Here is a 13,704-nt window from a genome sequence, read left to right as displayed (position 1 = left end):
TGAAGGCATGTGTTTCTTTTAGGGGGAAAAACTTGATAAACCTTTAATTCCTGTATCATTTTCTCTAGCTGTGAGCGTTCTGATGTAGAATTCTGCAATTTCTGGTTAATCATAGAGTATGCCTCACGCATTTTCTCATATTCCGCTGCACAAACAACAATTGCATCAAGAACAAGCTCCAGATTGAGCTCATCCAACATAACTCTAGCTTGGATCAGGCAATATAAAGCCAACTCCTTATATCACAGTTAGCTGGATTTTGCCACTACTTTCAGTCATTTGAAGGCATACCAGATGTCACCTTCTATGAGCACCAAACATTATTAAAAATAAGAGTTTTTTGAAGGACCAAAAACCTAATAGGTGATGAGCTGACAGCAGGAACCAAAGCATATAATAAAGTAGCCGGAAGTATATGGTAGCAAGAATTTTACTGACAAAAATGATAAATTTGCCACGCCATTTTTCAAATGTAAGATCTAACATGTTTTTGTAGTCAACAACAAAAGGCATAAATAGAGTGATCTACTGTAGAATATATATATATATATATATAATCTTTCTAAGGTACCACAGACCATACCAGCAGACACATCACACTAAATCAAATCAGCTGGCAAAACTTGAACCAAAAACAAGTTTACCGTTTAGCACAGGTCAAAGTAAACAAAACGGTTGTTTGAACACTGGATAGCATACAAGCACAATTTTCTTGATCAAAAACTAGTCACAGCTCATCTATAGACTGTACTCTATTGTTAGGTAACAGGTCAGAAGAAAGCAACCTCAGCTGGGCAGAAAAAAGGAGAGTTTCATAACAAAAAGAAGAATTTCCAAATTTTTAATGTTTTAAAGCTACTGTCTTCATCTTCATAATTAATATAGATAAATCCAGCATATTTTCAAATAAAAAGGGAAAAAATACTGAAACAAATTCCAGAATTTGATAAAATATTTCAACACTAAATCTTGAAAGTCCTAATCATCAACCAATAATCAGCATCATACCTCTTTCATCCATAATGAATGCTGCTTTCTCTTCTAGTTCACATAGTACCTACAAGAGCATCAACAAACATGTTCTTAGCTTTCCATTCAAAAGAAAACTGAACCAAAAGCAAAATAAAACATCCTTAAATAAAGCCTATCCATCTCCTGCAATTTTCCAAACAAATAAATGAACATCTCCAGTTACAACAAAGAGAAGGAGAGATAGAAAAAGTCAAGAACAAGGAAGAAAATACAAGTCCTTAATTAACACAACTAATATGAATATGTTGAACAGAGAAAACACAAAAGGAGGGAGAATAATAGTTTAGCCAACAGGAAATTCAGATGTGCATTTTAGAATCCACATGTCACATTCTGCCCATGCCAATGACACCCAAAAACTTACTTCAATAACAACTATTAGCAAGAAATCAGGAGTGGAGACAAATATAGGTTTGCTGGGGTAGATCCCACATCTGGAAGACAAGTAAAAATATTAATCAAATGCTCTAATCATTTTTAAGACATCAGTGTCCACTACTTTGATCTTTCCTGACTTTTGGCTCTAACTCTACTAGCACCTTTAAACTTGCAGTGAACTCTCCTGGTGAAGCACCCCTCGGCATTCACCAATAACTATAGCCATAGATATTTTTGGGAAAGACAACTTTTCATAACAGCAACATGAAATCCAAAATGTGAACCTATGTCCTATTGTGATTGTGAAAAGGGGAATGAGAGATGAAAACCATTTCATTGGTATACCCGCTAAATACACATTTATCTAACTTCCACCTCCCCCAACCATAAATAAGGGCCAAAGATATTGTTTCAGCAATAGCAGAGACAATAAATATAATGTGTTTGTGGAACCCTGCAAGTATTATTTTTTTGTTTCTTTGGTACACTATAACACTTGCCAACTCTACCATAATAAAACATCGTCTGAAAAAATAAAAATCATCTTCAACATCTACAATAATGTTCCTAACACCCCACTCAAGAATCATTATCTCAAATCAAGGTTTACTAGAAATAATGTCGTGAAAACACCAAAGAAAAGAATGGAATTAAAATGAAAATTGTAATGGAAGTCAAGAAAATAAGAAGAAAAGGAAGAGAGGAGACTAGATAAACATCCAGTTAGATTAAAGGTTATCCTTAATGATGAAGAACCATTCAAAAACTTTCTTAAATTGGTTATTCTGACATGGTCTCTCCATTAGGTTACTTTATTTTAGTCCATGCTCAGTAATTATGTTTTAATTTTACGTCCAAATTGCATGTAAATTATATTTAATCAACTTGAATCATACAGTTTGTGCTCATATAAATCATAAAAAAATAATAATTAAATATTTAAGTTGAAAGAGCAAACTAAAACACAGTAAGCCACAATAGAGAAATGCTAATCAAATTTTGCATTTGCTAATTATTAGGAAAGAATAATTGTAGTTAGAAAACTACAAAAGTTCTATTACTAACAATGCTGCTGCAAACAAAGGAATTATAAAGACGGGTTTCTAATTGGACAGAATCAGATTATGATTATTATAGTGGAATAAGACTACTTTCTTAGTTATTATTTATGATATTAATCATAATAACATTGATATAACTGAAGTTAAAGTAAAACAAAAGAGTAGGATAGTCTCTACAAAAGTTTAAGAGCCCTAAAGCCAGTTTATTATGTATAGTAAGAGAGATTTTGACCAGCTCAATTAGATGAGAAACATTTGTCACCAAAGACTAAGGATTAAATGCTATTCCAATTCTATTATAAAAATTAGTCTTATAGACTCATCAAGTGGCTATGATATATCTTAACATCATTAGTAAAGTAGCTCTACAACCCTGAACCCAACTGTTCTTGTTCCAACTTCAATTCTATATCAAATTCAACCCCACCAATTTACTGTCTTTTACTCCCATACTTTTACTAATAAGCCATGGCAACACAGATGGTAGAGGGCATGGGAAGAGAAATCAAATTCCATTGCAGCCTATGCAAGCTTTACGTCAACTCTATCAGAGATCGTATGAACAACCTAGAAGTTGCAAATGACCTTTTAGATTTTACTAGAAGGGACTTACAGTTGGAAATTAAATAAGGAGAAGATAAAAACTCTTTTCAAGATGCTGGACCAGCAAATATTTCTATTCACCAGGTTTTTTTAGCCAAAGCTATTTACCACTGGAATGGAAGAGCAATTGTGTGGGAGGAGAAAACAAGCCTAGCAAACAGAATTGGCTAAGTTGAGGTCCATGATTGAAGATTTATCACAAGATGCCCTACATAGCAACCCCATCAAAGGTCAATGGAGAATCTGGCACAACCTTTTAGCTTTACTAGAAGTTGGGCTTAAAGATGAAACTAAACAAGGAGAAGATGAAAATCGTTTTTATGATGCAGGACTGACAAATCTGCATTCCGTCATGAGTTGTAAGAGCAATTATTGCATGCCACTGACTTAATCTGAGTGTAGTCAGAAGAAATGACTTCTACCATCTAGATTGGGAAGCTAGTTTGGAAATTTACTTCGAATTAAAATTGCGGATGAAGATACAAAGTTGTTGTTTGTGAAGCTTATATAGAACATAGTTGCAATATAATGGTAGAAGAGAAGATCAGCATGCACAATAAGGCAATATTAAAATCAGCACCTGGGAACATGTGAAAATAAAGAAGAGGAAGTAACGTTAGTTGGCGGATTAAACAATAGAACAGTATCAGAAATTTCATTCGCTAAAACAAAATAACATGTCATTGAGGGTACACATCTAACTTCGACAGTCTTCCTACTACAGTTGGTTTGACAGAGACCAAAAATAGTTAACTTCCTGCTAACTTGCAGGTTTCAATCACTAGGTTAGAGATGAGATGGGAATGATTTGTCTATAAACCTTGAAGATCCTCAACAGTAAGAATAACCAAACAACTCAGAAAGGTACTCAAGGAGCCACCACATCTAGCAAGGGCGAAGGGAGTGACAAGGGGAAGAATGCAACAACTTATGAAGTACAAGTTCTGGTTCTAGTATTTTAAAGCAAGCAGAAAGTCACAAATTTAGTTGTTTAGCTATGGTGGAAGAGAATGCTTGTCCACAAAGATCTTTGGAACTCGAAAAATTGGAAGAAGGCATAGATGAGTAACTGCAAATTTATGATGATTATGATAAAATAAAATAAGAGGAAGTTGATAATTATCCAGCTCAAAGAGTGTCATTGTTTGGTTTAAGAGTACTGAAAGTACAATAGAAGAACGGGAAAATTGGAGGTGACACATCTCTTTAAGAACTCATGTTCATTGTTCAGCAAAGTGCATGACCTAGTAACTAATAGTGACAATGTAGAATGTCATTTCGAAACACACAATAAAGAAGCTAAAAAAGTTGCTCACAAAGCATCCTCATCCAACAAAGATGGACTTAGAATCTATGTGGCTGCTATTTGAGAACAAGTTCATCAATTTCCAACGACACAACAAGATGCAAATGAACGTTTATTCAACAAGTAAAGCTTGGAGGAGGCAATCAGTACACAAAATTTTTCAGTCAAGTGGTTGGCTAAACCAGCTAGTCAAAGTACTTGATTGTAGATTAGTTATAAACATTTCAGAAATATATGTTGGTATGTTGAAATTGCGAAAATTTTAATTCATAAAACAGGTCATTTGTCAGAACCAATGATACTGATATGGGAACATTCTAAAAGTGGGAGGAAAACACCCAATCCTTCCCAAAGTGGGAGGAAAAACCCTCACATCCAAACTTATTAGTTTATTATAATTTTACTGTCAATTCCTTTCTTTCCTTTCATTTTCCAGCCCTCACACCAAAAATTCCTTCCACTCATCTTTAAATCCACTTATCTTTAAATCTACAGGGCCTCTATATTTTTGTGAGTTCCATCTTTGCCTTGATTTTATTTTTGGTACTCCATTGCATCTGTTTGATAAGAAAATTCAAAAGAAAATTTCTGATTCCATATATGAGTTTATTTTAAAAAAAATCTAAACTATCTTGGGAATTTAAATTCCTGTCTTTTCCAGTTCTCAAAATTCTAAACAGTCTTTCATTATTTCTACGAAAAATTGTAATTCCATGTCTACAATTGCCATTATGCAGATGCCGTACATTTTTCAGTCAAGAAGGGTGCTTATAGTCATCAGTTATCAACAATTTTGGATCTGGATTATGTTGCTCTAACCACATGTAACAGCTCAAAGCTTTGGATTTTTAAAGTCATCATGTCTAATAGACCAACATCAATTGTCAATGCAAAAAAAATGGCATTCACATCCATGTTCAGAGATCACAAGCTAATAGCCCAGTGTGAGCCAAAGCATCAGCATGCATAAAACATACAGCAATAAAACATAAGTGTCTTCAGAAGGTTTCAAACAAAGTTAAGGTATACAATACCCGTTGCAATGTTGATTCAGATTCCTTCCTTCCCAATCGCTCATGTCGAAGAGCATCAACAGCCTCTTGGTACTTTGCATACATTTTGGCCAGCTAAAGACCCAAAGAAACACAAATTGAAATCAAAATTAATGAGGAAAGAAAAAAAAAAAGGCGAAAAAATTTTTGAAAAAAATACAAGAAGACTCACACTCCAGCCATCACGGAGAAGAGAAGCAGCTAGTGCTGTTCCCGAAACCCCGACTGGAATCTTAGGAACAAGCGCACGATTATCCTCAACCATGTCATTAGCATCAAATGAATCTATCCATCTGCATTTTAATAGTATTTTTGAACGACATAAACTAACAACAATAACATCATATAAATTCAGAACAAAGATCAATAACTTGAGATAAGCCAAAAAAACAACCATAAAATTCAGGTCACTTCAACAAACAGGCTGCATGGTTCAAATTAAATTACCATTTAGACTAACAAACATCACAGCAGTCCACATTAGTTCATTCCTAACCCCTAATAGAGACTTACTTTTTATCTCATTTATTTAATCTACTTCTTTTCACGATTATCACAATCTCAAAACATAATTTCCCAAATATTCACCTATTAAAAAAAAAAAATTATTCCCGTGCTCTAGAATAATAGTCAATGAACTTGGTTTACATACTCGAGCAATAGCGACAAGGGGACAGACATATTCAATGAGTTTATCAAGAATACATGCTTCGCCACACCAATGCTCCAAGTAAATTAGCATATAAAAGAACTTTCTTGTGCGTGAGTACTTTCAGAGAAGGTAACTTTGACGCGATAAAAAACCCCTAAGGTTAAGGTCTCATCAATCATCATGATCCAGCTCATTAAACAGCATTAATATGCCATCTTGCAAGGAAAATAATTAAAGCATAACTCAAACAATGGTTTCTGCATTCACACATTTTTTAATTAAATAATACACATACGTTGCTGTTGTGAAATTTCCAAGTGGAAGTAGATTCAACTCATTCGCTTTCCTAGCAGCTTCAATTTCAGATTCGCACTTCTCAAGTTTCTCTTTTAAATCTGCAGTCTCCTGTATGTGTCAAAACAAAAGAGTATTTACAACAAAAAGAGTCAAAAAATTAGATAACCTTCTTTCTGAAGAAATCCAGTATTTCTTCTCTGCCAAAAGGAAAAAGGAGATGGCTACAAATTGATTGTTGTGCAAAAAGCCATTAACAGGTTGGGAAACTAATCATAGGAAGAAAAACAAAAGTGTCTGAGATTCTTTAAAATAGATCAGAAAAACTGTTTCCTGGCAGCATACCTTCTCAAATTGTTTCCTGGCAGATACTTCTTTCTCAAGCCTATCTTTGTAATTATTTTCAACTTGAATGAGGCGCATCTGTTTTGCAATAACAATAAAAACTAACGAAAGGAACACCAAAAAATTTAAAGAAATTATTGTATGAAATAACTGAAATCTTACCTCCAAAGCTTTTATAACTCCCTCAAGCTCCCCGGCCTTTTTGGACCATTCCTCAGAACTTTCTTTATATAGCTCAACAAGCTTATTTGCCTACACAGCATTGTAACATTAGAAAAAGTAAATGTGTGCCAGTAAAGGCTACAAAACATAAAATATTACTTATACATCATCCTAATATTTATAGAACCAAATACAAAGAAAGCAATCATCATATACTTTAGGATAATCAGAGCAATCAGAGGGTAAAAATAATTGGGATTATACAAAATATCTTAAGGCACATTTGTAACAGTGTCATGCTCTCACATGACATTATTACCAGAAAAGTCAAACAACTGCCTCACTTTCTTACTCAATCTTCTATTTTTCTTTTTGGCTATTTACTGTTTACATTTTTTTAATTTGTATGTATTCCTCCAACTCCAACAAATCATTGCAAAGTGTCTTATGCAATCTGTTTTGAAAAATTTTCTATTTTCAAATTTTCTAAGTTTTGCCTTCTTTTCTCTATTGTTTTAATTATTCTGACTCATTTGATTGCTTTTTCCTTTTTGTCCCATGGCATTTAAGTACTACTCTTAATACCAAAATTTCAATTGATCAATAACTAATATATCATGTCCTATTTTTTATTTCACATTTTTGTTTTTTTATTTTATTAATTACCATTACTTTTCAAAAATATTATTGTAGAATATAGAATGAACTTAGTTACGTGATTTACTATGTAATAGAATGTATTGTTATTACTTGTTAAGTCCATCCAAAAACTAATAACAGATTTTAATAAAATCTTGAAAAGGTCATACAGAAAAGAAGTATAAATGTATAGTAATTGTGAAAATCATGCTTATTCTTTTGTGAATATAATGGTTACTGTATAATATAAGGGTCTAGAGTCAAAGGTAAACTATTTTCTTTTTTATTTCAGATAAAATTAAAATAATGGTATTTTGTTAGTTAACTTCTTAATTTCATTAATTTCAAGGGTTTTAAAATTTAAATAATTTATTTTAAGCGTGTAGATTGTAAATAGTGTTTACAATTTGTGAAATTGACTCAATCATATCCAATAGTTAATAGATAAATCATAAGGAATATGAAAATTATTTAAAATTTAATTTATTAAAGACCTCTTAATATCATATTTATTACACCAAAGTTTGAGCTAATAATTATAATGTTGAAAGGGCAACTAGAAACCATCTTATATGGGATTCATCCCCATGAATTTCTCACAGCTGATGTGCCCCAAATCACAGCTTTAGCTTTTCTTCTAGACCTATTTACAAGTTAGCGAATTTGCAATAATTTTTTAATTCAATTATAGCCACTGTCAGCTTGGCTCACACTCTAAACAGAATGAACCTAGGAAGTGATTTTGTACCAATAAAATAAAATAACAATCTTACCAAAAATGAGATCATAATTACACTAGCAAAGACAAGTGAACTAGAACAAATACGACAGGAGAGTAACACTCAAGAACAATGTTAAACTCTCAAATTCTATAAACTCAATCTCCAGATCAAAACCTAACCTCCAAACAATAAAACCTATACATATAAGCATCATAAACCCAACCTTTAAGCCCATGGGAAAATAAAGCCCACCTAAACCAAATAAAGACTAATAAAATAAACCAAACATATAGTCCACTAATAAATTAAATCCTATTTCCTAAATTTACACCTAGAATAGACATCCTTCCAAAACTTGGAAGAATGTTCTCCATTACTCACCCCAAGTTGAGAAGAACTCAACTCCAGAGAGTTAGACTACAAAACCCACTCAAAAACACAGGCTAATTTGCAAAACTGATCAATTATAATTGAAGAAGCATCTGATGATAGTCGGCCTTCCCACTGAACTAACTATTATTATAATCCACTGACACCAAAAACTATAATCTCCTCATCTAAAATAGCCTCAATCTTCTCCTTATAAAGTGGAAAGACTGGTATCTTCAAAATGGACGACCTTGCAAGACTACTAGAAGGTGGCATAGGAGGGTGGCATAGGAGGCTGTCAAGTACCCCTATAAAGTAATAAATAATCCAAATTGAAAACCATACTAATATTTAATGAGTAGGCAAATCAAGTAAATAAGCATTAGGTCCAAGTTGTTGAAGGATAGGAAAAAGGCCCATAGCATGAGCATGTAATTCTGTAGAAGCATCTTCAGCTAGACGTTCAAAACAGAGATGAACCATCACATAATCACCAACATTAAAATCCTTAGCCTTACGATGCACATCAGCAACTAGTTTATATTCCATATCGCATTGCCATTTTTCATCATACTCCAGCATGTACATCATGAATATGTTGTGCAAAACTTTTCAGTTGGTTCAGATGTGCGAAAAGTAGGGATAAAGGGAACAAGGTCAATAGTGCACGTGGTTTGATGCCATAAACACACTCAAATGGCCTTTCCCATGGACCTAACAGAATTTACTATAGACAAACTCAACAGCAAGTAAAACCAAATCCCAGTTACCTTGCTTCTCTCCTACAACATATCTCAACAAATTTCCAAAATACTAATAATTACCTCTGCCAGACCATCAGTTTGGGAAGAAAGGCAGAGGGAAATAACAAATTACTCCCATAAAACAACCAAAAAGTTCCAAAAATAGCTGAGAAATTTCACATCCTTATCAAACACAATGGAGTTAGGCAAACCATGCAAATTCACTACTTTGAAAAACAACTTCGCTACATGAGATGTGTCACTAATTTTGCTACATGGGGTAAAATGAGCCATCTTATAAAATCTATCAACCACAACAAATATAGAATCATGACCTCTAGCAGTTCTAAAACAAAATTCATGCTCAAATCTTTCCAAGGTTCATGAGGCAAATGAAGAAGGGTATACATACCAGCTTTTTGTTTCTTAGCTTTAGAAAAAGCTAACAAGTATAACAAGGAGATACAATCCTCCCTGCATCCTTCTTAAAGAAGGCCAATAAAACCGTTCCTCCACTAAAGCAACAATCTTATCCCTACATAAATGACCAGCCAATCTACAGGCATGCATCTCCCAAACTACAAGCTCTTTAAGTGAAGTATGAGAGATACATAACCTAGAACCTCCAAAGAGATAACAATCATGTATAACAAAATCCTTATACTTCTGACAATTACAACCACTAACTACCATATAAAAACCCCAAATTGTGGAAAACTAGCACAATCATCTTTTAACTTATCAAAACTCACAACTTCATTACTCAAAGATTGTAAGTACTCCCACAATCCTACTAAGTCAATCAGCAACATTATTCTCAACACCATATCAATGTTTAAGAACAAAAGTATATTCATTCAAAACTCTAGCCATCTAGCATTCTTAGTACCCAGGTGCCTTTGCGACTGAAGAACTTCAAAGCTAAATGATTAAAATAAAACACAAACTCTAATAGAAGCATTAAAATAACCGCAAGAAGTTACCTATTAATGGCAGCAAAACATGTCATAACCTTTATAAAAGTGCTAGGAGCATTTGAAAGACCAAAAGGGTTGACTAACCATTCATGTGACCCATCTTGTGTCTTAAAGGTTGTTTTCTGCTTGTCCCCTAGCCTAATATAAATTTGATGATACCCACTACGCAAATCTATTTTAGAATAACAACTAGAATCAGCTAGCATATCCAACATGTCCTCAAGCCTAAGGGAAACCTACACTTGACAGTGATTTTATCGATGCTTAAGTATCTATACACATCCTCCAAGGACCATCCTTCTTAGAGGTCAAAAGTGCAAGAATAGCAAAGAGGCTAAGCCTATGCCTAACAAGCCCCTTAGCTAAAAGTTCTCCTACTTCCCTATTCAACTCTTCTCAATCCTTACTTTCCTATTCAACTCTTCCCAATCCTAAGGGTTCAACCTATAATGAGGCAAGTTATGTAACTGGAACCTGGAATCTAGAGCCAAATCTGTGGCACGTTGGATATTTCTCATAGGAGGCAACTCAGTAGGAAGCTCAACAGGTATAACATCCACAAATTCATCCAGTAATGCACTCGCTTGGAAGAGAGTGTACTCCAATATGCCAATTGATGTAGAACAAATTTCCCAAAAGAGTAACTCTGAAGAACAATCTAAAAATCTCCAATTTTATAAACTCAAAATCTCCATGTCAAAATATCAGTCATCGAAATCTAACCTCCAACATAATAAAACCTCTATATATATATATATATATATATATAGCTTCATGAACCCAGGTTTTAAGCACATGAAAAAATAAAGCCACCTATTTCAGATAAAGACTAATAAAATGAACCAAACAAATAAGGTCCACTCATAAATTAAATTCTATTTCCTCGATGTACACCTAGAATAGGCATTCTTCCAAAACTTGGAAGAATGTTCTCCATCAACAAGTTGTTCACATCATGATTAAAAGATCACTTTCAAGAAGGGGACTATGATGTACCCCTGAAAAAAACATCTTGCCAAATTTAATAATTTCCCAAGTCCATTAACAAAATAATCCAATTTCATTATTTTGACGTAATCAAGAAATTAGACAGCACACACTACTACCTTTAACAAATCCAAGTAACTACAAGCAATCAGAAATCCAGAAACTAAACGTGTAGCTTTTTTCAGGGGTCCCCCCATCTTCAATCATCGTAAGTTCCAAGTGAAATAAGTAAAAATATATCTTGCCACACTCACAGTTGATAGTTCAGCAGAAAATCGCTCCTCATTGGATGTAGCAACCTCTTTCGACGAGCACAAATCCTTCACAAATAATAAAAAAGAAAAGACCGCTTAGGTTGTTGTCAGCTTATACAAGAGATATGATATGCAATAAAACTCTTAGAAGACAAATAAAGAGACCTCCTGTAAAGATGTTAGCTTAATTTCTAGTTCCCTCATTCTTTCTTTGTGCCAATTTAAGGAGCTGGAGGATTCATTGTATTGCCTCTCAACCTGAAAGAATTAAAACCACAACTAAGTAGAAAGATGAAGAAAACAAGTGATTTTGAGAATTATTTTTCTTAGAGACACTTACATCAGCAAGCTTAGCAGACATATCAGCTTCAAGTTCAGACTGTGTTCTACGAAACTTGACAAGATCATCAACTTTGGCTGTCAACTCCTCATTAAGCCACACATTGTGCCTCTCAATAAGCTCTTTCCCCTGTTCATATTGAATTTTTACTTTCCATTTCCCCTCAAAACAGGAAAAAAAAACCCTTGAATCTAGATAGACTTGCAACCGAAAAGCATATTGAAGAATCTTTTGAAAAGACCTGTGAAAGGCGAGTGCAAGTAGCCTGTGCTCGTACCAACTCAGCCTCAGTTTCACTTATTCGAGCCTCCTTGTGGGCAGCATTGTCCGTCAAGTTAACCTTTGATAATGTTATTGAAATCATAAAATACCAGCCATTATTTTTCTCGGGAAAATTTTAAACGATTTAGGGGCAAAACTTACAAAAAAAAACTAAAAATAAAAATAGAACATTACAATCTTATCAAGATAGGTCTTAATAACAGCGTTCTTGTCAGCAATCTCCGAATCTTTCTGCTCAATCATCTCCAACAACTGCCTCCTTGACTTATGTAGCTCGGACACCTCAATTGTCAACCTCTCAATCTCCCCGTCTTTTCCAATCTAATAAAATTTACGGTTTTTTTATTATTTAATTTATAAAAAAAAAAGGAAAATCTATCCATAAGTGATAAAAAAACAATGACACTAGACCTAGCACAATTTTAATACTAGACCTAGTAACTAAATTCTTACGGATTGGAGGTGGAGCTGGTGCTTCTGAGCCTGTGACTGGGCGAGGTCGGCGAGTCTTTCATCCAGACAGGATTGAAGCTGTGCGTTCTGGGACTGAAGGTCCGACAACTCTCCGGAGATGGAGAGGAACTTCTGCTCCAGAAGAGAACAGGTTTGCTCAGCAGTGATGGCGGCGGTATCAGCCTTCGCCTTCGCCGTCTCCAGCTCTCCGTAAATCTCCCTTATGTAGGCGTCCGCCCTCTCCGCTACCGTCGCGACATCGTTCGAGAGCTGCGACAGCTCCTCCTCGGAGATGAAGAGGGGCATATCTCTTGGGGATTCTAGGTCAGTTTTGAGGTGAGAGGGTGATCGAGAGAAACAAACAAGAAGAACAGAGTGATTTGCTTGTGAATTTTATTAGAAAGAAAAAGAAAAAGAGCGAGGAAATTTGTCGAGGGACATGGGAATTGCGAAAGAGTGGGAATATGGGAGGGAACCCTATACGGCCTAGTTCACGGGGTTGCGTGCTGGTATCTGTCTCCCCTAAATGTAAAACCCATTGCCGCTTTTCTTGTCATTTAGGCCCAATCTATTTGGGGCATAGGAAGTGTCATGGCAAGAGTTCAGATTGCTTAATGCAGGCCAATTAGCTCAATGTTTAGCGTTCCAAATTGGTTAGGTTGTCTCAATTCATGTTAGTATAATCTGATTTAGTAATGTATATCTAAATTTAGAGGTAGATTTTCTAGATATTAGGATTTAAATTTAATTTAAATATTATCTTTTTAAGTTAAATCTCTTATTTTGTTCTATTTTATTTATATTTTGTAATCTAATTTAATAAAGGGAGCCATCGACCTATAAATAAGACCCTTCTTCTCATTTGTAACACACTCCTAAAGAAATACAAAGTATTATATTTCTTAAAAGCTTTGTTTCTTCTTCTTTTCTTTTGCTTTTGTTATTTTATGGGTTTTAAGGTTTGCTTAAGATTTATTTTCAAAGTTTAAGATTACACAAGATTGGGCTTAAATTTTGACCCATGACAATTAGTATCAAAGCCAAGGTCAGAGG

The 13,704-nt window shown here is 34.3% G+C and overlaps 1 protein-coding gene across 3 annotated transcripts in view; it reads right to left on the bottom strand.

The window, feature by feature from the left end:
- Window positions 1–13,180, bottom strand: part of LOC18594973 (nuclear-pore anchor) — a 35,723-nt gene extending 22,543 nt beyond the window's left edge. For 2 of the 3 annotated variants that reach the window (XM_018124703.1, XM_018124704.1), the window contains exons 1-13: window positions 12,652–13,179; window positions 12,373–12,519; window positions 12,158–12,256; window positions 11,917–12,045; window positions 11,742–11,834; window positions 11,577–11,642; window positions 6,886–6,975; window positions 6,724–6,801; window positions 6,380–6,489; window positions 5,605–5,725; window positions 5,415–5,507; window positions 1,009–1,057; window positions 42–145 (exon numbers count right to left, since the gene is read on the bottom strand). In XM_018124703.1, the coding sequence (XP_017980192.1) occupies window positions 42–145; window positions 1,009–1,057; window positions 5,415–5,507; window positions 5,605–5,725; window positions 6,380–6,489; window positions 6,724–6,801; window positions 6,886–6,975; window positions 11,577–11,642; window positions 11,742–11,834; window positions 11,917–12,045; window positions 12,158–12,256; window positions 12,373–12,519; window positions 12,652–12,957 (1,485 nt within the window). In that variant the 5' untranslated portion in view covers window positions 12,958–13,179. Of the gene's footprint in view, window positions 1–41; window positions 146–1,008; window positions 1,058–5,414; window positions 5,508–5,604; window positions 5,726–6,379; window positions 6,490–6,723; window positions 6,802–6,885; window positions 6,976–11,576; window positions 11,643–11,741; window positions 11,835–11,916; window positions 12,046–12,157; window positions 12,257–12,372; window positions 12,520–12,651 lie in introns of all 3 variants that reach the window. The other variant, XM_018124705.1, reaches the window with a different exon arrangement.

Source organism: Theobroma cacao, chromosome 7, assembly GCF_000208745.1.
Source record: "Theobroma cacao cultivar B97-61/B2 chromosome 7, Criollo_cocoa_genome_V2, whole genome shotgun sequence".
Lineage (NCBI taxonomy): Eukaryota > Viridiplantae > Streptophyta > Magnoliopsida > Malvales > Malvaceae > Theobroma > Theobroma cacao.
This window is presented reverse-complemented; position numbering and strand designations above follow the sequence as displayed.